This window comes from Notolepis coatsorum, assembly GCF_963971535.1.
Source record: "Notolepis coatsorum genome assembly, chromosome: 7".
NCBI classification, from domain to species: domain Eukaryota; kingdom Metazoa; phylum Chordata; class Actinopteri; order Aulopiformes; family Paralepididae; genus Notolepis; species Notolepis coatsorum.
The window spans coordinates 79978550-80006026 of record NC_140171.1 but is presented as its reverse complement, the minus strand read 5'-3'; the positions used below and the strand labels follow the sequence as shown (position 1 = coordinate 80006026).

At 42.4% G+C, this 27477-nt stretch overlaps 2 protein-coding genes across 5 annotated transcripts in view; one reads left to right on the top strand and one right to left on the bottom strand.

Annotated features, from left to right (window-relative positions):
• The window catches only part of usp38 (ubiquitin specific peptidase 38), a 31448-nt gene extending 13691 nt beyond the window's left edge, over window positions 1-17757 (bottom strand). The window contains exons 1-3 of one of the 4 annotated variants that reach the window (XM_084318571.1): window positions 17722-17757; window positions 14886-15621; window positions 5070-5205 (exon numbers count right to left, since the gene is read on the bottom strand). In XM_084318571.1, the coding sequence (XP_084174697.1) occupies window positions 5070-5205; window positions 14886-15612 (863 nt within the window). In that variant the 5' untranslated portion in view covers window positions 15613-15621; window positions 17722-17757. The other 3 variants (XM_084318572.1, XM_084318570.1, XM_084318573.1) reach the window with 3 other exon arrangements.
• A 254-nt stretch (window positions 17758-18011) lies between these two features.
• smarca5 (SNF2 related chromatin remodeling ATPase 5) overlaps window positions 18012-27477 on the top strand; it is a 60372-nt gene continuing 50906 nt past the window's right edge. Inside the window, exons 1-6 of the mRNA XM_084319178.1 lie at window positions 18012-18271; window positions 19422-19556; window positions 19676-19842; window positions 22671-22771; window positions 22875-22975; window positions 25155-25334. Of these exons, the coding sequence (XP_084175304.1) occupies window positions 18188-18271; window positions 19422-19556; window positions 19676-19842; window positions 22671-22771; window positions 22875-22975; window positions 25155-25334 (768 nt within the window). The 5' untranslated portion in view covers window positions 18012-18187. The remainder of the gene's footprint in view (window positions 18272-19421; window positions 19557-19675; window positions 19843-22670; window positions 22772-22874; window positions 22976-25154; window positions 25335-27477) is intronic.

The window sequence follows — 27477 nt, the reverse complement described above, 5'->3', positions numbered from 1 at the left end:
TCTAAGTCTGCACCAAGATAATGGTCTAGGTCTGCACCAAACTAATGGTCTAGGTTTGTCCAGGAGCAGTGCCCTTGGAGCAGTTAGCAGGTTCATTGCCTTGCTCAAAAGCACTTCAGCAGTCATGGCTGGCACTGAAGATGTGTAAACACACATGCAAATACCCACCAGGACGGGTGCTGGATAAAAAAAAGCTACATTAACCCTTTCGCCGCCGATGATGTGTTACGACGTCATTCCTCGTCATGCGCAATCTGCCAATGACGTTTTACAGCGTCTTTGAGATCAATATTTCAAATTTCTGTCATGGTATTCATATTTCACCGACAGATCCTTGACGGGTGCTGTAGATCTCCACTCAACTCTCCAACGCTTCAATATCGCCACCTGGTGGCCGATCGGCGAGGTGCCAAAACCGGAAGGACCGGAAGTGCTTGGTGTTTCCCCTATTCGGTTCAGCCACTCGCTATCGCTCGCCGGGACTCCATCTGGACACACTGGATAATCGATCCGTTGCCATAACTCGATAAACAACATTATTTGGACGTATATAGTATTATACAACCCGGAAATGGTTCGCCTAGATCAACATCCCATAATAGCGATCTTTTTGCTCCATTATCATCCCCCATCGCTACGAGGAAGCTGCAGTGAGTTTCAGCGTTTTTGATTATTATTATCCATACAAACTGCTATGATCAATATATCACCCATACTACATGAAACATTTAACGTCGGTCATTGCATTATAAACGACCCCCCCCCCCCCTCCGGTCACCAGCAGATGATGAGTCATAACGTCTGGGATCATGTACAGTTGAAATTTTTAATCTGCCGTCGATCGGTATCAAACTGCATTTGATAATCTAATGTATGCATTTGTGCCTATATCTCACGTTCTATGAAATACAGCAGAAAACGATAAAAACATATTTATACTCTGGACAGTATTTTAGTATGAATGTGTGAATGAAAAAGTAAAACGTTCCTACACCCTGAACGATAGCTAATCGATGTTGAATGGGCCATAGTAATGTCAATTTAGCAATACAGTTTAAAAAGTTATAGCCCTGCAAAGTAGGTGAACATCTCCATAGACAAATAGAGCTGGCAGACTGGCTACAAGGATAGATATAAGCGTGGCAGAGAAAGGGTTAAGATACAAACAAGTAGCTCCCGTTGAAGGATCTTTATTCTGCAGTAACGCTTTGAGCAGCAAGGCTCTTCCGCAGACTTCTGTTCATTTCAGAGAACCGCCATCTTAAATACCCGTATTCAAACAAGAAAAGAACAAAAGACATTGCGACATTAGGGGTGGGGGAAAAAATCGATACGTAGTAGTATCGCGATACTTTGCGTGGCGATACTGTATCGATACAGGGACGCCAAGTATCGATATTTAATTATTCATTAAAATTTAAAAAAATATATATATTTTGTATAAGGAAGTTGCATTGTTCATTTCAATACCTGTAACAGTACAGTAGTCCACACACACACACATGTGCATTCAGTTAAGTTGGAATATGACTAATACAAACAGTTCAGTTTTGTCAGGTACATGCAACACAGATTACAGTGTTTACTGTTTACATCTGTCTGCTTGAGAAAATACCATGTTCTGCAATAAAAATTATTGAAGTGAGATGAACAGACTGAAGTTTATTTTATTAGATAAAACATGTTGACAAAGTTTTACTTTGCAGTTGAAAAAGATCATAAATTAAATTTAAAAAAATATCGCGATATATTTAGTATTGCGATACTATCGTATTGTGACGCAAGTATCGCGATAGTATCGTATGGTCTCTGGCGATTCCCACCCCTATGCGACATACACAGCTGTTGTACATCGTCATTAATTACATAGCAGCATAGGATCCATATGTACAAAATGTATGAATATAGGTTAAAAATACAGTATACAAAAAAAAGGCGGTCGGGTGGCGTAGCGGAGATTGCGCTCGTCACCAATGCAAGAGTCTGCGGTCTCGACTCCCGGAGTCAGCATTGCCTGCGGCTTGGACCGATCGTCATACTAACTCGTTTGGCTGAGTTAGCGGGAGGGAAGTCGTGGGTGGGAATCTGGCGTTGTGGACAGCGACGCCTACAGGTCAGGTCTGGGCGCCTGCTCAGCGAAAGGCAGGAAGTGGTGAAGGCAGCGTGACCTCCCACACGTTACACTTCACCAATGAGAGTCCTCGCTGCCAGGTGAAAAGAGAGCCGCTGGCTGTCTCTGCATGTGTCGGAGGAAGCATGTGGTAGACTTCAGGGTTCCCTTGTACCGACCAGTAGGGGGAACATGTGCACAACAACCAGGTAGGGGGGAATTGGCATAACGACTAAATTGGGATGGGGAGAAAAGCATCGAAAATCAGGCGGAGAAAAAGATAAAAAATACAGTATACAAAAAACCTACAAAGAAAACACAGTAGTAGTAGTAGTAGCAACATTAATAATATTATTATTAGACATGACACAGGGTGTGTACACACTAATGTCAAAGTTCCCATTAAGGCCTTTAGGGGCCAAAGTGTATGTATGTATCCATCTATCCAGTACAATTTGTGTTTCAGGAGCATTTCCATAGCTCTGTCCCATCTGGAAACTACACATGTGGTCATTGCCAACAAGCCATCAAAGGTGTAATCTCAGGCTGTGGTTACACTAGGGCCATTTCATTTAGTTTCATTTAGCTTTTCAGAATGATGCGTATTGGCAGGCAAGTTAGAGTTAAGTTAGACGTCGTTTTGTCTCATCTACTATATACATGTAGTACAATGCCAAAGCAGTAGGTGGCGATGTAGTTCAAACATGAAGGCCATTTTCAACCAATCAGAAAGGTTGAATGAGTCACTCCACATCCTGCTCAAAATCTCAGAAAGCCACCATCTTTATACCTTGCATGAGCCATTTAGCTACATAGCATTTATTTTTCAGCAAGAAATCAAGTGCAATAAACAAAAATGGATACATTCACTGTGTGTTCTGCCTCATTTGTTGATGATTTGTTGATGAAACTAAACTAATGTCATATACATGCTTAAATGCCCATGTGGACTGGCATACATTGGTAAGACCACCAGACCTTTAAAAACTTGGATTGCAGAACACTGCAGTACTTTCAGAAACAATGTAACATGTAATCCTGTGGCTGTAGATGTTTTGAAGGAAAAACGTTCACTCTCATATGTGAGATTTGAAGCAATCAAACATCGATGTAAAGGGGGAGACAAACTATGCTCCTGAAACGAGAACTGTACTGGATAAATACACTCTGCACTTTGGCTCCGAAAGGCCTTTGACATTAGACCTTTTCTGTGAATGTAATCCCTTGTGTGTGAACATGAACACCCTGTGTCATGTCTGTCATGATTGAATAATACTTTTTTTTTTATCCACTTTTTCTCCCATTTTCTATATATTTTCTCCCATCCCAATTTTCGTATCATCCAATTCAACCCTCCCCTGTCACGAACGCTGTTTCTTGCCTCCCACAAGCCGGCTGCAATGTGGACTAAAGGCCTCTACATGCTACAGCAAATTCAAAGCAACTTCAACACAACATCGGCGCGATTTCAGCGCGTTTGTTGCAGACAGTCTTGTAGACTGTGTTGCGAGGACGTTGCGTACCTGTGTCCAAAATCTAATCTAAAGACCCGTTGCGTTGGTATTGCGTAGCAGTGATTGGTTGGTAGTGAATGGGGGCGGGGCTGTCTGTCACTTCTAGTGTTTTCCTGGCTCGAGACCAAAAGAAAACTTTCTGACAGGAGCTCGAGACCAAAAGAAAACTTTCTGACAGGAGCTCGATAGCTAGTGTATTGTTTCATTACACTTGTTTAATTGTTTCTTTAAAATGAATCAAATGCAGGAACGTATTGCAGAGGAGGTCCGAAAGTACCAACATTTATATAATAGCGGGTCTAAAGACTACAAGGATAGCATTATGACGATGAATCCGTGGAAGGAGATTGGGGAAACAATGGGGATGGACTGGGTTGATGTGGCGATATAACTATATTACACTATATACAAGAACACAAGCGAAAACAAACATAAACAGGGCTATTATTATACTAACGATGTATGGTTGAGAAGGGAAATCCGTTTGTAATGGCTAGAGTGCGCACCTTCGGCTGCCCAAAGTATTCAGGCGGGCTGGGCGCGCTCGAGCCGCACATCCGGGGTACATTTTGTTGCATCATAGGCTGCGCGTTGATTTTGCAGAAGCATAAAGGTAATGTGTCTGCAACACCGTTGCTTTGTCGATGTTGTGTTGAAGTTGCTTTGAAGTTTCTGTAGCATGCAGAGGCCTTAAGTCATACATAGCACAAGTCCCCTCCGGTACTTGAGGTAACAGCAGTCGCATCTTTTCACCTGCGCAGCTCAATCTCTCAGTGGCGAGGAGTAACGCGTGGGAGGCTCACGCTGCCCCCAACACTTCCTGATTCTACTGCGCAGGCGCACCAACCGACCTGTAGGAGTCGCTGTCCACAACGCCCGATCCCCACCCATCAGTTTCCCACCCCCTAATACGGCCAATGTGTATTAGTATGAACGACCAGCTAAACTGAAAGCAATGTGGAGCGCTGGGCTCGAACAGGCGAGCCCAGCGTCTCCGCATTCGTGGCGAGCGCCTTGCCCACTACGCCACGTAGCCGCCCGACTGAATAATACCTTTATAAATAGACAGAGGCACCTCTAATAGATGGTATATATATGAGTCCTTGTGGAGTACAAACTATTGGGGGTACATGTCCTATATATACACTGCAATTTTTTTTCTAAGGAGCTTTGTATACTATGTAACCTATACTGATACATTTTGTTCATATGTTCATATACATGTTGATGTATGCCCTTATTTAATGCTGCCATCTACCAATTAATGACAATAGCTGTGTATTTCACATGAAACGTTACTGGGAGCCATTTGGTGTGCTACCGTGCTATGTAACACCAGCCACCTCCTTCCACTCCTTTGTCTATATTGCAGACTGGAAGTAACAGGGAGTCAAAAAGACACTGCAACATGTAATCTGTTGTACTACTAGCAATGTGAGCAGCACCTGCAGAGTGCCTGGGTCATGCTGGCGTCTTTCACATTCTGGTCCGTGGTGAGGCTCTTGATCAGCACCGTGATCATCTGGAGGGGAATATGCTGCACCAGGCTGGCCAGGGCGATGGACGGGTCAAAGGAAGGGTCTGCAATCCACACACAATAAATAACACTTGCGTTACAATTATTTATTCAAGTAATCATTTCAAATATTTTCATATAAATAAATGTATATTTTGCCACTCTCTAACGCCAAGTGATAAAACGTAGTGCTTCTACGTATAACCAGTTCATGAATGTTTTTACACTTGCTGTTTTTTTTATCCACTTTTTCTCCTCCTGTATTTCTGTGTTTTTCTCCCATCCCAATTTAGTCGTTATGCCAATTCCCCCCTCCCCTTCCTGGTCATTGCTCGCATGTGCCCCCCACTGGTCGGTCTAGGGAGCCCTGAAGTCTATCAGATGCTTCCTCTGAGACATAGGAGACAGCCAGCAGCATTTTTTTCACCTGCCAGCGCGGACTCTCATTGGCGAGGTGTAACGTGTGGGAGGTCACACTACCCTCGCCATCTTCCTCCCTCGCTGTGCAGGCGCCCTGACCGACCTGTAGGAGTCGCTGTTTACAACGACCAGAATACCTCCCCACCGGCTTCCCTCCCGCTGACTCTGCCAATTGAGCCAGTATGACGACCGGCCAAGCCGGAGGCAATGCTGACAGCCGGATTCGATACCAGTGTCTCTCGCGTTGGTGAAGAGCGCTTAGTCCGCTGCGCCACCCAGCCGCCCCAGTTCTTGGCTGTTCTAAACACTGGTGTCTGCCTGGGTAGGACATTCTCAGGAATATCATCTGGCACACAGGAAGTGATGTGTTTCATGTCACCAGCAGCAACAGCAGTTTGTTTGGAATGATTAGAAGATAACTCAGTAGTTACTAGTTAGTTAGAATGCATTTTCCAATCTAAAGCAAGTCAATACAGTGCAAAACTACAACAGCAATGACCACTTATCAATAGATGTTGCCAAAATAAACTAAAATAAGGATCACTGTGAACAACAATATTTTGAAAATTGTTACGTTTGCTGATGATACTAATTTACTTTGTTCAGGGGAGGACATAAAAGAATTATTGAAAACAGAAGTTAAAGAAATGGTTTGATAGGAATAAGTTGTCTCTTAATGAAAACAAAACAAAATGTATGGTATTTGCTATTTGGTGGTGTTCCTACAGACTGTGAAATTAAACTGAATTTAAATGGAACCGAAATTGAAAGAGTATATGAAACAAAATTCTTAGGTGTGGTTATAGATCACAAACTCTGTTGGAAGCCACATATACAATATATCAAAGGTAAATTAGCCAAATCTGTTGGCATTCTGTACAAAACAAGGGAGCTGTTAAACCAGAAATGTTTGCATATATTGTATTTTTCACTTGTGGTGCCATACATGTCATATTGAGGTCTGGGGGAATGTTTATAAAACAAATATAGATCCTATTATTAAACTACAGAAAATAGCTATTAAAATAATAAATAAAGCTAGTTACCTTGAATCGACAAATCCATTATTCATAAAGTCCTGCACATTAAAATGTGTAGATATGGTTTACATAAAAACCTTGGAGGGGCTGGTGTAGAGGAGCCAAAGCTATATATTTAGGTTATTGTATTATATGAATGTTTATATGTTTATTTTTATAACCTTAAATTGAAACGGCATTAGGAATATTTATTGGATTTAGATAAAGTCATTGAACAGTCTTATTTGTCATAATAGAACATTCTAGAACATTTGTGATGTCACAGTATGATGTCATAATGAAACATTCTAGAACATTTGTGATGTCACAGTATGATGTCATAACCAAACATTCTAGAACATGTGTGTATCTATATATATATTCAACAATTCTCTCTCGTAGTTGTGGTGGGGAGCATAGTGTAGCGTTTAGGGGGTGCGAGGTGATGATGAAGGAGGTTGCGGATCGGAGAGAGAGAAGGGAGGGTAAGTTGACGTATGCTGGGGCGGTTAGCAGGGCAGGGCAGGGTAGCCAAGAAAGGGTGCAGGGGGTTGAAGGAGGGCATTTGGCAGTGAGGGTAGAGCAGGTGGAAAGAGAGAGGGGAAGGGAGGAGAAATTAGGTATTGTGGCCTTCGTGGCAGGGGTAGGTACTGGTATGGCAGAGGCTAAGGGTAAAACAGCGATGGTGAAGATGATTGTTAGGATAGCGGTTCAACATCTGGGATTGGAAGGTCTGGACTGGGAGGTGGTGTATAGCGAATTGGCTGAGGGGGCTGCGAGGGACAAAGCAGCCCAGGATAAGATAGCAGGGGGCAAGGTGGGTCCCGCGGAGGGGGGCTCAGACAGGAAGTAGCAGCAGTAGCTGCACTCCAATGGACAATGTAGTTGATGACGGGGTCCAGTAGAAGAAGAAAAAGAAGGTGAAGAAGGAGAAGAAGGAGAAGAAGAAGAGCCCATAAAAATAATTGCGGAGGGCAGTAATACGCCACGATGCGTCTACTCTGCCGGAAATTCAAATAAGAAGAAGAAGAAGGGGCCTTTCTCACTCACTCATTCTGTCCGTACTGGTCCGTACCGTCCTCATTCCGGGTCAGAGTGCGAACTCCCCCCCCCCCCCCCCCCCCAAATTGATCTACTGGTCGACTACTGGTTGGGCACCACTGGTCTAATAGAAATAAATGCATTCGAACAAGAAAGTATAGTATACAGCAATGGCTAACGCTAAGCTAACGGCTAACGCTAGTTAGCTTAGCCTGTCCAGCAGCTAACATCCCATCGCTCGTGGCAATTATATTACATGTCATTGATCTACTGGTCGACCACGGCCGACTGGTTGGGCACCACTGGTCTAATAGAAATAAATGCATTCAAACAAGAAACTAATGTATAGAAATAGCATGGCAAACAAATTGCCAGGCCTAATGCGAGCCAGAAGTGCTGTGCTTTGTAATGTGGCTTCATGTTTTCATCCACTGAGCTGTGAGGTTCCACATGCTTGTTTTTGGTTGAGGTCTGAACTCTCAAATTGCCCATAAATATCGTTTTTGTGGGTATTGTCCAGTGTGGTTTTATCGGCCCAAAATTCAAGCAAGCATGACAGTAACGACGTTGTGTGTGTCACGCCCCCCGCTCCCACGGCCCGATTCCGAGACCACCTAATCCAACTGGCCCCGTTCAGCGGGGAGTAAAACGAATCAGCGTCATTTCGCATCCCAAAACTGTGCCCCGGGGCGGTGATTCGATCCCAATACCTGAGTGAGAAAGGCCCCTAAGAGGTCAGTGTGCATCTTGAAACAGTGCTGCGCAGTACTGAACAGATAGACTAAACAACATAGATTGAAGCCTGCATTTCTAGACCCAGGTGCCGTCACGCCGTGCCTACCGTTTTGCTGTGGAAAGAGCCGGCAAGTTGATTTACAGCTTTCAGGTGTGGAGGAATTTTGTCATGTGTCGAGTTGGCTGTGATTTTGGAGACTTAAAATACAGTTTTCTTACTTTGTAGTAGTGACGTGAATATTTAGGAAAATAGCTTTAGGATCACTTCTGTAAAGAAAGACTTCGCTGTGGAAGAGAAATAAACCATTTGGATATCTTTGTTTTACACCGGAGCGGCTGTGGACATTATTTTTCTTTATCAATGAACGTACTACTCACGAGTAAGCAACTTTAACCAGTAGAGTGGACCGTTGGCCCTTATAATCATTTTTCGTGCTAAGAGTAAGAACCTACCGGCTTGTATTCAATGTCTCTTTCAACCAAGAGAAGGAAAGTATAATTTAAGAGGGTTGTGCATTCTTAAAACATATAAAAAAGTAAGAACTAATGTAAAAGCTAGATGCGTTTCAATTTTGAGAGTTAAATTGTGGAATAGTCTTAGTGACGGGTTGAAGTTGTGTACTTCTCAGGGGAGATTTAAAAAGGCCCTGAAGGATAAAATAATTCAGGAGTACAGTTGAGTAAAACATCAAACATTTATTTTTCTCTCTTAACTAGGGATGGCCGATATCGGCATTAAAATGTGATATCGGAAAATATCGGTATCGGTTTTTTAAAAAAAAGGGGAAAAAAAGGAAAAAAAAAAAAATCAAGGACATTAATCAACGTTATGGCTGGCACTGAAAGGGTTATATCTTGCAGCATATTTTAAGTTTTTCTTTCTTATATTAAAGTATATTTAGTTTTTAAGAATTGTAAAGGATAGGCAAAAATAAGCATGTGCTTCAGCCTATTCCTTTTTCGGTCATTGAGTTTGGATTTTGTGTGTGAGCTTACTTTGAATATGTACATTTGTGATTTTTTTTTCTTTTTTTTCTTTTCCTTTTGAAAGTCCACACATGTGTTTTTGATTTATCTGTAAACAAAGACCGAAAATAAACTATTCATCATCATCATCATCATCATCATCATCAACACAGGGAGCATTTCAAGTAGTCAAACTTTTAGTCTATTAGAAGGTGGCTGGCATTGTACCCAGGGAACAAAATAAGTACCAGCCAACCGCCAATGGCTGGTAAAAAATCTGCCTGGCTGGTAGTTTTTAAAATCTACCAGCCAAATGGCTGGTAAGTCAAAAAGTTAAGTTTGTTCCCTGAGAGCAGAGCTACACAGCAGTGCGCCTATTTTGCGAGCCGAAATAAGTCTGTGGTTTTTTCTTCTTCTCACAACGGGTCAAATGCATCTAACATGCATTGCATCGTCGCCATTCCTTTATGCCCACATCGCCCGAAATGAACGTTATGTTAGCGTAAGCTAACAAGCTAATCCTGATCAGCGGCAGAGCCATAGAGAACAGCAGACAGTGTGGACTGGGGAAAGGGAAATGGGGGGGGGGGGGCACTCTCCCTTTCTCTGTGTGTGTGCGTGCGTTTGGAAAGACGATGAAGTCACTAGTCAGGACTCAGGAGAGGAGTATATTGTAGTAAACTGAGGATTACTGAGGATGCACAGATAATGTTGATATTCAAATATAAAAAGGTTTCGAGAGGAGTGGAAGTTTGAAGACAGACTAGACTACAATATGATGCGGGGGTGGTGGTGAGTTGAAACAGTGTGTGTGTCCCCGACCCCACTTCTATGTTTCAATAAATTATTTGCATTTAAAACTATTAACGCTGACTCATTCCTTCAGTCCACTCAAAATTATGCTAATATTCCTTATGTTGTTTATGATATTAATTGAAAATAGCATATGAGAGTATTATATAGTAATAATAACACATGGCGATATACTAAAACGCTATTTTTAATTTTTGGCTGGTAAAAAATCTGCCTGGCTGGTAGTTTTTAAAATCTACCAGCCAAATGGCTGGTAAGTCAAAAAGTTAATTTTGTTCCCCGATTGTACCAGTAGCAGTGTGTTCTGTTCTCTTGTATTTATGTTCAGTTTAAATTCCGATGTCTGACCAGCAATGCTGGAGGCTATTTTCATGAGGGTTTACTAGATTATGGATTACTATTATTAATTTATTTAACATTAATATAATTATTTAACCGTCATGGTTGGAATCAATTCACTCTCAAAAATTGAAAAAATCATCACAAATTAAAGGATACTATGTGCCAATGATAATGAATAATCAGAATGAAAGAGGTAACAGTTCCAGGCTACTCAATCATGTGCCAACAAGCCTGGGACTGAAAAAAGTAGTGTGCGATAAGGGCACGGCGGGATGGGGTCGCGGGATTAACACTGGTTTATGCAAATAATTCTGTATAGCCCCTTTCGCATATGCACTGGACTCCTGACTGCACATTAATCGGAGGGGTTGTACTGTATGCGTGAATGCAAACGTTCTAATTATTCCGTATGGAGGTTTACCCTCCCAGCCATCTAGTCATTGTTTGCAGTATTAGGGGCCATGTGGTAGGGTATGTAGCATTGGCATTGTCAATACCTGGAGCTCGCACAACAGGGAACGAGTCTGTTGAAGTTGGTAATGCTGTTTGGGGGCTGTTATGGGCCATGTAATACAGTGTGTAGTTCCATAGTATAAGTATTTTAGTCTTTTGGCAATAGGAGTGGGTTTCTTCATTGAGCGTTGATCTTCATCATTAGGGCACAAGTATCTTGTGTTTTATTATAAATAAATTCATACAGTCAAATATAATTTCAGAAATATCGGCATAGAATTGATGATCCTGAAATCCACACATCATAAAACGGAAATATACAGGTGCAGCTCGATAAATTAGAATATCGTGGAAAAGTTATTTTATTTCAGTAATTCAATTCAAAAAGCGAAACTCTTGTAGATAATAGATTCATTACACACAAAGTGAAATATTTCAAGCCTTTATTTGCTTTAATTTTGATGATTATGTCTTACAGCTCATGAAAGCCCAAACTTCTGTATCACCAATAATTTTCTTTATATAGATGTATTTTTCTTTTGTATATAGAAATGTCGGCCTTCTGAAAAGTATGTTCATGTATGTTCACTCAGTACTTGGTTGGTGCTCCTTTTGCACAAATTACTGCATCAATACAGCTAAATATATAGACTTTTCCACGATATTCTAATTTATTGAGCTGCACCTATATGCAGCATTTCTATTTACCGACAGTTTCAGAAGAAAGGAGGTTCAGGGCACCAACTTGATCCCTCAAATAAACTTTTTTATGCGAACACATTTCAGAAGTGGGATTACCTCTAGTAATAATGATACGTTTTAGCCTATATTTTCACCTAAGCCATCTAAGGTGACAGGCAGGGAACAAAATAAGCACCCGCCAAACGCCAATGGCGTGTAGATTTCGTCTTTGGCTGGTAAATTACAGAGGCTACTCAGCCACTCTGGCGTGTAAAATAATTGGGAGCCATATGAGCATATTAAGAGTATTATATCAGGGCTATACAGTGCGAGCATTTCACTCGCATTGGCCTCTAAAAATAGATTTGTGCGAACCGGAAAAATCATTCAGGAGCACAGTGTGCGAGTAATAGTCTTGCGTAGTGGGCGTGTCAACTGCGCAATTGTCATTTCATAATAGACACGGAGCAGCGTGGATCAGCTCTGTAACAACTCATCTCGAGTCACGCTGCTTCTATGTGCAACGAAAACTCTGCGAGCAGCAGTTCCAATTGTCTAACATGCTTTGCATCCTCGCCAGTTATACCCACGTTGTGCTAAAAAACAATAACTACTGTAATGTTATCTGCTAACTGAGTACTCCAACTAAGCTAACCTGCTAACGCTAACTACTGCTGCTAACGCTAATCACGGGGGACGCTCGGAGGCATAGTGAGGGAAGGGAGGGCTGAGAATCCGTCTCTCCGTCTATCTGTGTGCGAGTGTGTGTGTGTCGCTCTCTCTCTCTCCCTCTCCCTCTCTCCATCTCTCTCCTGAACCTATTTCATTCAAAAGGAAGATATTGATGGACAGTAGCTATAGTATATAGCTCAGTAGCTGTAACAGAATAATTGTATTAATTACTATTGAGTAACTATTATTCAATAGCGTTTAAATTATAATGAATTAAATAATTGTATAAAGATAAAGATGTTCTGTCATCTAATAATATATTCCATTACCTTTCCTATCTGTATCAAAGTCAAAATGTTGGTATTGTGACAACAGTACAACATACAAAAGCAGCTTGACAACCGATATCCTTTGTGTCTAGTAGGCATGGGCCAATGTGTGATTTTGGTGATATGTGCTATTGCACAGATGTTAACCCTTAGTATGCACACGCACGCACAGTATAATATGCATGTAATAAATAGTTTGTTAATAAACTCTGTTACTTGAAAAATGTTCACTGTGCTCCTAAATTTCTTTGTGTGCACCTAATTTTTATTTTATTTAGGAGCACATGTGCTCCCTGCGGAAAAGGTTAGTGTAGATCCCTGTATATAGTAAGTAATAATAATAACACATGGCGATATACTAAAAAGCTATTTCTAATTTTTGGCTGGTAAAAAATCTGCCTGGCTGGTCTTTTTTTTCTTTTTTTTTTTATCTACCAGCCACCTTGGCTGGTAAACCAAAAAGTTAATTTTGTTCCCTGGGACAGGAGTGCATGGCCAAAAAGGTTTGGGAAACGCTGACCTAAGGCATGATTACATTAGATTGAGATTCTGAATGTATCCGTGTCGGACCCAAGGAAAACTAGCTGATGTCATGGCATTAACTAATGGAAACCCTAATAAACTAAACTAGATGTAGGCTAACCTACTTTGTTTAGCAATGTTGCCTAACTTGCCTTCCTTTAAAACTTCATTATGGAAGATCGACACCCACCCTGTGGCTGTGAGAGGTAACTACTGCACCACTGGGCACAGTTTTACATTATGTCATTCACATTTTATGCTCTAGAAATTAGACTAGCCTTTTCCAGATTGTGTGGCATCCGAAGAGCTTACATGGGTAATTTGTAGGGATGGGGGGGGGGAAATCTATACGTAGTAGTATCGCGATACTTTGCGTGGCGATACTGTATCGATACAGGGACGCCAAGTATCTATATTTAATTATTAATAAAAAAAAGGAAGTTGCATTGTTCATTTCAATACCTGTAATAGTACAGTAGTCCACACACACACACATGTGCATTCAGTTAAGTTGGAATATGACTGTAATATATGACTGTAATACAAACAGTTCAGTTTTGTCAGGTACATGCAACACAGATTACAGTGTTTACATCTGTCTGCTTGAAAATACCATGTTCTGCAATAAAAATGATTGAAGTGAGATGAACAGACTGAACTTTATTTTATTAGATAAAACATGTTGACAAAGTTTTACTTTGCAGTTGAAAAAAGGTAATAAATGTAATTTGATCAAAATAAATAAGATAAAAATATTTCCCGCAATACGCAGCGTATCGCCATATATTTAGTATAGCGATACTATCGTATCGTGACGCAAGTATCGCGATATTATCGTATCGTGAGGTCTCTGGCGATTCCCACCCCTAGTCATTTGTACAGTGTTTTATACAACGCAGTTGGGTTTTCTCTTGTTCAGACCCACTGTGTGATATAGATTGCTAAAGAAGCTATTTATTCTCATGAAAAAGTTAGAGCTGGTTTAAAGGACCATTACCAGTATTTTTGACATGTGGTTTCCAAGTCATTCTTGCCTTGATACAGATGGCATTCTTTTTTCATACTCTTTTACTGTTACTGAAAAATGTGGTAGTTGTTTTCTGCCAATTCACCACATAAATAAAATTAAACACCACATAAACCCACAAAAAGATTCACCACATCTGACTAAAATGCCATGCTAACATCTGGGGTGCATTTAATTTCCATTTTAGTCAGATGTGGACTGTTGACTCTTCAGTTGATGTGGTGATTCAGACACATTTGCAGATACAGGAAGCCTATGGAAGTGGTGAATCGGCATAATAAGTTCAAAACAGTAACAGTTAGGGGTGTAACGGTACACAAAAACCACGGTACGGTACGTACCTCGGTTTTGAAGTCAAGGTTCGGTACGGGTTTTCGGTACAGTGGGGGAAAGTTTGGCTTTCCATGTTCCACTCAGGGGTGATGTAGTGTGCAGTAACTAATTGTACTTGTAGGGCTGTCAACGAATATTCTATATTGAAATTAATAATAGACTTGTTAAAAATAAAAAATAAAAATAAGATTGTGAAAAAAACAGCCCTCGGTGGGCAGTCGTTAGTGGTTAACATACCGTTGTATTCGTTCGGTACACTACACAGCCGCTCGGTATGGTACACACTGAAACGGTTCGGTACGGATACGTGTACCTTTACACCCCTAGTAACAGTAAAAGAATATGAAAAAATAAGGCCACCTTGATTGGCAGATTTTTGTAACTGTGCTCACTGGTATGATCCTTTAAGTGTTGTTCCCAGCCAGAGGGCATCTCACCGGTGGAGGAGATGATGGCGAAGACCTCCTGCAGTGAGGGAAGCAGGGTGGTCGGCTCAGCCTTCCAGATGTTCTGCAGCAGCGTGCTGGCCTTGGTCACCTGACCCACGTACTCCCTCAGCTGTCGCTCCTGGCTGGCAGGACAGTGGAAGTAGCTAATGGTCCTCACCAGCTGCTGACAGAACAGGACAGCAAACTTGTCCCTGGGGATGCACTGCACAAAGTCAGAGAGCATGGTGCTGAGACGGGCACACAGGGCCGGGTCGGGCCGCTCACACACCATCCTTAACACCTCCACCTGGATGACACTGAAGATCTCCAGGACAGAGGGGCAACTGATGAGCAGCCGCAGGCAGCAATGAATGTAGTCCACTATGGCTGGGTCTTTGCGGTCCAGCTGTCCGTAGCCTTGCTGCAGCAGCCCAAGCACAAAGTTTTTACTGAAGAAATGCTCAAACTCTGGGCGGTGGTAGCGTGCGTAAGCCTCCAGGACCTGGAAGCCCACCTGTTTCTGAAAAGCTTCTTCACTCAGTAAAATGAGGCGGGCTGTGAGAGTATACAGAGCCTGGCACTGTTCCTCCGTCACCTCTTTTTCCGCTGCCTCCACGACCTTCTTCACAATGGCCTTCTTCACCGGAACAGTGTGGTTGGAGCTGACAAGGGCCTCCAAAATCTTGTCCATGATGACAGTCTTCAGAAAGGAGGAGAGATAATATTTATAAATCACAGCATCCACCATCCACCATCATGACTGGCATGAAATCTTCAACCTGCATCCTGGACCCCATCCCCTCCTCCTTAGGCAAGGCCTGCCACCCCTCACTCTCTCCCCTGATCCCTACTGTCAAACTCCTGTCCACTGGCCTTGTCCCCACCACCATGAAACTCGCTGCCATTACCCCTCTACTAAAAAACCCGGACTAAACCCTGACACCCTCAACAACTTCCGCCCCATCTCCAACCTCCCATTTCTGTAAAATGTTTTTAAAACGAGCTGTTGCCACTCAGTTAACATCCCACCTTGAATCCAATAACCTCTACGAAGCCTTCCAATCCGGCTTTCGCACCAAACACAGCACAGAAACCGCTCTATTAAAAGGTCACCAATGACATTCTTCTATCTGCTGACTCTGGTTCCCTCTCCATCCTCATCGCCACCATTACCCACTCCATCCTCATATCACGCCTCCAGTCCACCATTGAGATCACCGGCACTGCCCTCTCCTGGATCAAATCATATATCTCTGACAGACACCAATTAATCTACATCAATAACTCCAAATCCCCCATTGCCCCAGTCCCCCACGGTATCCACCAGGGTTCAGTACTTGGTCCCGTACTGTTCATCCTCTACATCTTACCACTTGGACAGATCCTCCGCAAACATGGCCTCCGATAAAAATATGGATGCAAAAAAACGTTCTAAAACTCAACTGACAAATCTGAACTAATCATTATTGGCCGAAATTCCGTGACACGCCCCATCCAGGATTTTTCAGTCAACACCTCTCTGACCTCCTTTTCCACCACACGCCTACCCGCTGCCTCAGGTCCGCAGATGCTAACCTCCTCCAACCCATCAGAACTAAGCTCCGGAACTGGGCGACAGGGCCTTCGCTGCAGCTGCCCCCACCATCTGGAACACCCCTGGCCAGCCATATCCGTTTGAGACACTCATAATTAAAAAAAGAATTGATCAAAACCAACCTTTTTACCCTTGCGTTCAACCCATGAACTCCTTCCTCTCTCACATTTTTATATTATTTGTTTTATTTTTCTCTCTACTAAAATTGTATTGTATTGTATGTGTAAAGTGTCTTTGAGCATTTGGAAAAGCGCTATATAAATCTGATGTATTATTATTATTATATTGGATTCAATCTACACCTACTGTATACAGAGAGAGCACTAGGTTGACTAGCCACATGTCACTTTAATTTAATCATGTTTACATGTTAGTGCCATCAAGATGAATTCAAGCTGCACTCGGCTGCCTGGCTTCACAACAAAATAGTCGATCAAAAAATATACACCGAACCTACACGTTTGATCTTAGCTCAGTCCTTCTGATCTCTGTTATCATCACGCCATAGATCAGGTTAGCAAGCTGCCACACCATGTTGACGATGACAAGCTAGCACGTTAGCTAAGGCTAACGTTAGCTGTGTCACGTTTCAAAGTCTGGGCATTTAACAGATGGATCGCAAGCTAAACCAAATTCCCACTTGTTTCAAGGAGCGAGCGCCCGTGACAGTGTTGATTAAACGAGTTGTCCTGATAAGACAGCAGGTGTAAAGATATGAGTGTTAAGATTTAGATAACAAGCTAGCTAACGTTAGCTGTTGATTTAAACAAAGCAGCAGGCCCCGGTCGGGAAGATGCCACTGACTTAGCATAAATGTTGCGATCTAAAACAAGATACGGAGACGTTAAACGTTTTACTTACCCAAATAATTCATGTCAATAGTATGCAAAGAGGGTATCCTAAACTGCCACTGACGTTATTCGTCTTTTGACAGCTCAAACATTTGTTATTTTGGTTGCTTTGATCAGCTGATTAACCGTCCAACGTGACGTCACTCTAGTGGACATGTGATGTTGGTAGGACCGCTTTTCACTACGAGTTGTGTCTTGTCTGTGCCTGTGTGTTATCAAATATCAAACATAAAATGATTACCTGGATTTAATATTAGCTTTAGATACGAGTTCACATCGATACTACCTTACGTAGTATTTATGTATTAAATGTATTATCCTCCATTTATCCCAGACCAGTGACCGTACTACTCACTCACGCAGCTCGAGCACACCCAGCCACGCCATCAAGTATCGCGACATTACACACCCCGGGTGGCGCTGAACGCGGGGACCGAGTAGGGTATATCTGCAGAGCCGCAAGCCCAACGTCTGGGCGGGGCTTCAGGGCTTGTACTCAGTAGTGCAAAACAAGGTACAAGCCCCGACGCCCCGCCCACGCACAGTCAAACCGAGTACAAGCCCCGAAGTCCCGCCCAGACGTTGGGCTTGCGGCTCTGCAGATATCCCCTATTGCGGGGAAGGAACAGAGAAAGACCAGCAGCTAGCGGCGCGAAAGAGTCGCGTGTGATCATCCGGGCTGTCTTTCATTCTAATAAACAATAGGATCGCTCGCATTTCTGTGACAAAGTTCGCCAAATCTTAAACGGACACCGTCCGGATCTACACACAAGCAACCTAACCGACGGCCTGTTTAACATCGAAGAAGATATTCGGTAAGAATGTCCGAAGAAAGTGCAAAAGACGGCGTGGAACAACAGCGGGAAGAACAACAGGCTGAACTTGAAGAGACCGGAGGAGTGGAGGTGAGACTGACTGGAGTGGTTATTGGCCCCGCACACATGATCACTTAAAATACTTATCAAGCTAAGTTAATATTGTGTTGATGATACAACGTTCAACGCGCCAACATGATGATCTAGTGTAGTGTGTTGCTATTTGAAACTTTACCCCGGCTCGTCCGAAAGAGCGTGCCGAGCTTAGCTACCGTGCTAACGTTAGCTCATCCACTGTAACGTTAGCTCATCAACTGTAACGTTAGCTCATCAACTGTAACGTTAGCTCATCCACTGTAACGTTAGCTCATCCACTGTAACGTTAGCTCATCCACTGTAACGTTAGCTCATCCACTGTAACGTTAGCTCATCAACTGTAACGTTATCTCATAAACTGTACCGTTAGCTCATCAACTGTAACGTTAGCTCGTCAACTGTAACGGTAGCTCATCAACTGTACCGTTAGCTCATCAACTGTACCGTTAGCTCATCAACTGTACCGTTAGCTCATCAACTGTACCGTTAGCTCATCAACTGTACCGTTAGCTCATCAACTGTCACGTTAGCTCTTCAGCTGTAACGTTAGCTCGTCAACTGTACCGTTAGCTCATCAACTGTAACGTTAGCTCATCCACTGTAACGTTAGCTCATCCACTGTAACTTTAGCTCATCAACTGTAACGTTAGCCAGTGGCGCATTCAATGATAACTCCTCGGTAGGACATTTCGACTCGTTACTAGGAAACATCTTAATAAACCCGCACGTCAACTCGGAGTTCCTAGCCGCAAACTCGGGGATGATGGAAGCAAGCCAACAGCAACTCGCAGCTCAGCTGCCTCTTTGTTTTCGGATGGTGGCAGTAACGTTAATAAGTGCGTGGATGTTGGGTTATTTACAGGTGCTCCACACAATAACAGAAAAAGGAGATTAGATTAAAATGTATTGTCGTTATACAGCACAAGTACAGTACAACGAAAATAGGTTTGGCATCCAACCAGCGCAAATGTAGCAATAAAGACAGTGCAACAGTGTACAGGTGGTTAAAATGGGTACACAATATAAAAATTATGTACTCAGCAGGTCTCCAATAAGCAAGATTGTTTTTCTTTTTATGTATTGGGTTAAAACCATTGGAGAACACTACAGACTTTTAAGTGATACTTTTTACGCTTCTGTTCAGACAAAATCAGACAAATCTGACTCAACAGAGACCAGACAGGAAGAATCATCTTCAGAAACTCGGACAGATGTACAAGATGCGGCCTCATCATCCCAGGCCAAGGAATCTCCATTCTTGGGCTATGAGGAGAAAGTGGTATGTCCCATGGCCATCACTACTAGTATTTACTTCACTAGCTACTATGTGGCTTGCTACTACTCTTAGACCAGTGAGTACATCTCTTGGATATGTAATACATTTTTGTGTGTGTGTAGCAAACAGATCGGACCAACAGATTTGAGTACCTGCTTAAGCAAACGGAAGTGTTTGCCCACTTCATCCAACCTGCAGCACAGAAGACGCCCACTTCTCCCCTGAAGATGAAGCCGGGACGCCCCCGCGTCAAGAGAGACGAGAAACAGGACCTCCTTTTTGCTGGAGAGTGAGTACACTACAAATATAAACCTGGGACTGGATGGAATTACACTACCGTTTTCAATATCTGGTTTGATATGTATTTTTCTTCTCTGGTCTAGAACGGCCCCATCAATATTTGTAGCCGTATATACGACGTTTATGGATTTGGGAATAGTTTTATTTCCACAAATTTTGATCTGGCTGTTCTGACACCACAGGACATAACCTTGAATACGTACGTTAGGGATGGGTACCTTTCACATTTGAACCGATACCGGTACCTGTGAATCGATACCGGTACCCAACGGTACCTTTTTTCGGTACTTTAGTCTCAAGAAATTTTATTTACCTACCTCAGTCGTAAAAAAAAAAATCCAAACTTCAAATAACTACAATTTCGACAGTTTTCGGCTTGTCATTGCTCCGACTGCTTTGTTGTTGAATCAAGTCAAATCCTAGGTAAGTGTAACTGAGGGGTTACAAAACCCTGACTGTATTAAAGATTGTGATATATTAAACCACTACTAGTTATGTACTTTAATTACTGGCCAAACAGTACATCAAATATTGATGGTGAACACCCACACAAGAATACGGCATTGACACATAAATTATATTGGAGGGTTATTTATTATTATTAAGCAACGTTAGGTTACAGATTGAGAATTAGGCTCGCGCTTGTATGGCGAAGAATATACGTAAAGTCAGTCAAGAGCATAAGTCAATGAGAATAGTAGGAATACTATGATGGGTCTAAGCTGACGCCACCTGTGGTATAGCAATTATATGGGCCACACCGGTACCAACTGGAGACACTGGGTTCCCTCCGGGGTGTAAAGCCGGGAGGGGTAGAGGAATGTTTGGGTACCCAGTCTGAGTCAACGAGGAATAAAGAGGCTCCAGATACAGGAGCCGGTGCTTGTACTCCCCTGATCAGCAGACAAAAGCAATAGCTGTAATCCAATATGCTCGACAGCATTGACGACAGCTAGCCAGCCCCTTCCACGAGGCGGGCCCGAGTGGTGATCCTCACGAGGTTAAATCCCAAACGACAGTGGAATCAACGGTGCTCTTCTCCGGTGGTCACGGTCCCAAAGCAATATAATCCAACCAGAAATGGTTCTGCATTCGCCGGTGCCGATTCTCCTGTGTACATATCCAACGGTTCTCGCCTAGGACTCCTCGGGTGTGGGCACGGCTTTAGGCCGCACAGCCTGGATAAGTGCACTAGCTAAAGACACAACGAACCGATGGTAATGCTGGTCACGGAAGAACTGTAGCCGCACGATATACAATAAATGATCGACTATTACTTCACATTAGATTAAGTCGAACTCAACGTTACTGCGTTAAACTCTGACACTTTAACATTCTATTCGCACATGTTCTAAATGCTCTATTTAGACGCAAGGTTGCTCACTTCAATGTACGTTGACTCGTGGTGAACTTGGACATTGAACTACTGCTGTTTACACCTGCGCCGTATTTATACTTAAATTACAATCTAGTACCAAACCTCAGTTCTTGTCTGGTATTACTACGCTGACTCTGGGCATGCCCCAAACTCGCCCATTGCACCTGTCTGAGTGCGAGACTGCCTGGAGCCTGGGGGCACTGTCCAATAGGAGAGCGAATATTACTCTGGTTTGTACGCAGGTAAAGGGATATTCTGTGTATATATATATAAATAATATACAAAGTATATCAAACGATGCATATATATAGGCCTGCCACGATAACACATTTTGCTGGGCGATTAATTGCCCCCGAAAATATCGCGATAAGCGATATTATTGCGACCGGTTAGAGAATTTTTTTGAGAAATTTATTTCCCAAAACCTTTATTTTGAAGCCCACCGCTCCGTCTTTTCCGTTGTTTAAGACTTTTATTTTGAAGCCCACCGACCGGACCGGAAGTATTGTTGTGATTATCCTAGCCGACAACTTGTCTCGTCCGGTTCTGTGTTTTTTAGTTTTAACGTTAGCTACTAACGTTAGATGCAGCTACTACAGGCAATCAACGATGAGGAGGAAGCGTCAAAGCAGTATATAATAGAATAGCTGTGGTGCGTAGGCACTGCAGCACGACTCGAAACTACCTGTTATAATAAATTAATTCGTGTTTAACTTGTCCCCGTCCCCAGTCCTTAGACTAGCCCCACCCGTTCATTGTAAACAATGATGCATGTAATTGTATTAACGTTATTCTGTGTTATTCTAACGTTACACTACAAATAACGCTACTTGGTTAAAAGGAGCAACACTATTGAGAAATGTAGTTAAGCTATGTGGCGTTGCCCCACGGAGCTCCTGTGCTGTGCTCTGTAGTAAAGCCAGCGGCCCGCCTCCCAACACGGACAGTGACTGACAAGGGGCACTGGTTCCGCCTCATTAAAACAAACGCGCAAATAGCAATTAATCGCGCCCGTCAAAATCATTGCATTAATTTTAATTATCGCGGCAATTAATCGATTTATTGCTTATCGCAGCAGGCCTACATATATATATTCAGTTTAATCTGGCCCTTCACAACAGTAAGCATATATTGTGCGTGTGAACGTTGACATGAAAAGAAAAAAGTTAAAAAAAAATAATAATACTTTTTTTTTTTTTTTCGGTATCTCACTTGATTCGATACTCGGTAGTACCGACGTGTTTCGGTTCGGTGCCTCAAAAGTACCGAATTCGGTACCCATCCCTAACGTACGTAACCTTAAATTGAGGCGTATTCCCCTTTAAGCTCCCAGGGCGTAATTAGCTTCCTGTTGACAACATCAAGTTTACATTATGCAAGTGTGCCTTGTTGAAATTGATTCTGATTCGATATGCGGTTTCTCTGTTCCGGTCCAACAGTAACCGCCATCGTCGCACAGAACAAGAAGAGGATGAAGAGCTACTGAGCGAGAGCAGCAAGGTCACTCCTGTTTGCATTCGATTTGATGATTCCCCCTCCTGTAAGTCAGTAGATGTCTCTGTTCTGCTCTGTGTGCACCACGAAAGGGCAAGTGTGACACACCTCAATCTTGAATGTGTTTTGTCTTTATATCTCCCAACTAGTTGTCAAGCAAGGCAAAATGAGAGACTACCAGGTCCGTGGTTTGAACTGGCTCATCTCCTTGTATGAAAATGGAATCAACGGCATCCTGGCTGATGAAATGGTATGTGCCTTCTAGAGCAGTGTTTCTCAACTGGTGGGTTGCGACCCAAAAGTGGGTCGCAGGGCCATTTTGAGTGGGTCGCGGATGTGTGTAAAAGTAAAAAACCTATCTTTGTGAAAGTGGCTTCTCAGCTCTGGTCCAGCTGAAGACAAAGCAGAGGAACAGATTGGACATTGAGCATGCCCTCAGAGTTGCTTTGTCTACCATCACCCCAGACTTTGAGACTCTTGTCATGAGCAAACAGCATCCCCAGTTATCCCATTAGTTCCCTGGGATGTTAACTCATTCAGAGCCACGCCCATATGACCTAATTAGGCCCTTCCGTGCCAGCGCTTTAGTCAATGGGAGGATGGGGAAATTTGCGAACGCTTAAACTATCTTAAATTATGGCTATGGGTCTAATACACCTGTCGCTTATCAATGACTTGCTTGCAGTCAACATGTACAAAACGGATTGTTTTTTCATTGGTACATTTCCGTTTTATAACATTTTGAATACGAGTATAGTTTTGGAGATTTCTAGTAATTCCAGAGAAATCCGCGATAATAGCCCATACACAAAACATGTTGTCATTTTTGTGTCCTTATGCACGCTAGAGAAGCGGGCTGAAAAATCTATTATCCATGACTTGGTCAGCGCTAACGTCACGCACATACAGACACGCGCGCTCCGATGGCGGAGAAAAAAACATCTGATTAACCCAAGACTGGTAAAATAGAGTCCATATCTCACATCAGATGTTCTGCAAAGAGATTAATCCAATTCCTGATCGCCATTCCAAATATTGATTGTGTTTATTGATCCAACGTTATAGTCCAAAACACATAATAGATGCTGCTCCCAGCCTTGCCAGTGAATGTGGTAACACGATACTGCTTGCCTGAGAAGGGAAACCCCGGACCAGAGTTTTTTTCCTGATGCACAGTCCCAGCCAATCCAATGATGTGCAATACCATCCGGGAGACGATAGGCGGCAGTATTTGCCCTTTGCGAGCTCAGACCCATTCCCAATGATAACGTCAGGCTGGATGGACGAAAAGATTTATGGATATCGCTAATAAAAGAAATAACGATTAAAACCCGAGTTTTCTCGGGTCTTGGCACGCAACGCATGGCGAGTTAACCCGACTAATCTCGTGGTTGGCACTGAATGGCTTAAGCTAAGAAGGCTATATTATTTATTATTATTTTATTTCATTGTGTTTTTTAACCCTAGTTGCACTTTTGTTGCAACCCCAGTTATCCCATTAGTTCCCCCAAACTTACTGTAGGTCTGTTATGTTAAGCTAAGAAGTCTGCTAAGAAGCATATATTATTTATTATTATTTTATTTCATTCGGTTTTTAGCCCTAGTTGCACAAAGATTTAACTAACGTTAGCTGCTAATGCCAAAGCGGTTACAACTAATCCTGGAGCCGCTTAGCGGGTAGGTTTATTTTTCCTACAGTGAAGAATGGGATGGGAGGGGCAGAGACCCCGTCCTCTCTCTCTGACATGAATTGGGCTATCCAAACGTTATTGAAGCCTCCCGTGACCAGTAAGTAGGTACTACTACTTTTAATAACCGCAGCAATATGCGCATATGTTCTACGTTATATTCGTAAATGTGCCTAAACTCAAGACTCTACTACTGAACCAGAAAAATGATTTAGGAGCAAATTTTTGCATGATTAAAAACGATGGTTCGAACGTCTGTTAGAAAAACCCTGCCAAAGATCGAATCCCACACAGCTCTTCAAGGTAGAGATTTGACTACCAGATGTACCGGTAGAAGGCTACTTTTGGGCTCTTTGAATGTAAAAATACTTTTTCCCATTTACAAATATAACACACAAAGCTAGCGAACTGTGCACTGCCATTATTGGCTACAAAAAAATTATGCATGGTGAAATGGTGGGCATCGAGCCTGATGTGGGAGCTTCCGTTCCCAATGCAAACAATGAAAAATAATTAGTTTGAAAGAAAGGTGCTTCGTCCATCATCTGGACGTGGTTTACGTTGAAAAACTCAAAACGTATCTGCAAGCAATGTTGAGCGAATGTTGTTTGAAGCGTGCAGACACGAGCAGTCCCTCCACAGGTGATGCTAAACAAAAACGACAACACTGACATTGTTAGCTGAAAAATATACCATGATATACATCCATCTCATCCTGTCCTCTTGTGCATTGCCTCTCAGGGTTTGGGGAAGACCCTTCAGACCATCTCTCTGCTGGGCTACATGAAGCACTACAGGAGCATACCTGGCCCCCACATGGTCCTGGTGCCCAAGTCCACGCTCTACAACTGGATGAATGAGTTCAAGCGTTGGGTGCCTTCGCTCCGCGCCATCTGCCTCATCGGAGACAGAGAACAGAGGGTAAGCTGGTCTTGAGTTATAGTCGGGTCAATAAATATTTGGACATTGACACAATTTGCAAATATTTGGCTTTGTTCACCACCACAATGGACTTACAGCTTTAATTTGAGGGTATTTACACCTGAATCAGGTGAACAATGTAGGAATTACAACAGTTTGTGCTCCCCCTTTTTAAGGGACCAAAAGTAATTGGACAAACTAACAATCTATAAATAATCACTTTTAACTCCTTAACCTCTTAAGCCCGACAGGACCGGTACCGGTCCCAAAATGACATCAAGTCATAAATCAAGCTCTACAAAATTATCAAAATTATCGTTTAATTCAACGTATTCAAGTATAAACATAACCATGTCACAACAGCAGTTATAATGTATATTATCATCAATAATAAGTTTACCAATAGGGTAGTGTTATTAGTTTGATTTTAGTTTTTTTAATTGTTGCTGAATGCTAACAATAGGGAAGAGAAACTACGGTAACTGTTTTCAAATTTGTCAAAAACGTTACCTTTTGTGGTAGAATTATCCTGAATAATAACAGTTATTGAAATAATTCATAGAGAACTCTGAACCTTGAACCCCATAGAACTTTAAGGGAAGTGTAGTTTTCCAAAATTCCAACACAGAACCAGACCTATGGATCTCTGTTACAAAATGGCAGCAAAAAAAAGGCCAGCACGGGCGGAAGAGGTTAAGGGGATGCAGACCAGCGAACGACTTTCGTCTTGTTTACATCAGGGTCCCCCATTTTCAATTCATAATGAATTGTAAGTAAGGGTGCAACGTTTGCGATCTCGGACTCATTCCCAATGATAACACAGGCTCCCTCGATGGATTATGAATGGGAATATCGAATAAAAGAAATAACGATAGAAACCCAGATTTTTCTCTGGTTTGGCGCTCAAGCGTCGGCGAGTTAACCCGACTTTATTCGTGAGTGCCGTCCAATGAGTTAAAACGCATCTTAATTTTAAAATTTCAAATCCATTGTGGTGATGTACAAAATTATGAAATTGTGTTGATTAAGACAGACTAAGTGTTTGTCATACATACATAGATATACAGTATGTGGCAGCCTCACTACAGGGCTGATATAATGGTTTCCCGGGCTGATATAATGTGTTGTATGTTTTACCTGCCAGAGGCTGCCATGACTACAAATCATCTAAGAACACTAAGGAACACTAGTTTAACTCTGTCCAGTTCGTTCCATGCCGAATAAAGACCTCTAGAGAGGTCCTGCATTATTATTATTATTATTATGCACTAGAAAACGTTTGCATCACAGTGTTAACACTTTAAGTCCCGGGCCGTGTTTTCCTATTTACCCTGTTGAGTGCCACCATCCACGGCCAATGTTAACGTTAATATCGCCTAATCTATATTTTAAATTATGGCTATGTGTCTACTCTGCCCGTCGCTTATCAAAGACTCATTTTCCAGTCAACATTGGCAAGGCAGATTGTATTTTTATCGCTTCATTTCCGTTTGATAGCATTTTGAAAATTTCCCGTTTTCCGGGGAAAAACAACCCATGCTTATGATAATCGCCTTTTACTGGAATATTCCAGAACGTTGTCATTTGTCGGCCTATTTATAAATCGTTTTCAAATAAACGCTAGATGATCGATAGTATATGTGTGCGCACGCACGCTTGTGCCGTGCGCTGATAATCGCTGCTGTTATTTCCTCATGGCTTTTACAGTCAAAACAGCCATAGCACATATCACATATCAAAATCAAATCAAATCAAATTTATTTATAGGGCCCGACAACACACGTTAATGTCCCCATGGGCAGTACAGGTCTTCTTTAAACAAGTCAAGAAGAAAACATAACAATAAGTCAAGAACAGAACAAGAACACCATAAGGTCCAAACATTTTTAGATGAATGCAAATAAAAGAAAGAATGCAAGCACTCCCAGACATACCCCACGCGAAGGTAAGGAAAAACTCACTAAAACCTAACAATAGGGAAAAAAGCTCCACAGGCAGTGTGGAGGAGAGAAACCTTAGAAGGGCCATTCAAGGGGGGTATCTTAGATGTTGGTGATAATAGTGTTGCAGACGGACAGTTGGTAAGCATGCACTCGTGTGTGGTGAAACACAGATGAGTGCATGCAATAGCAACTGTACATTT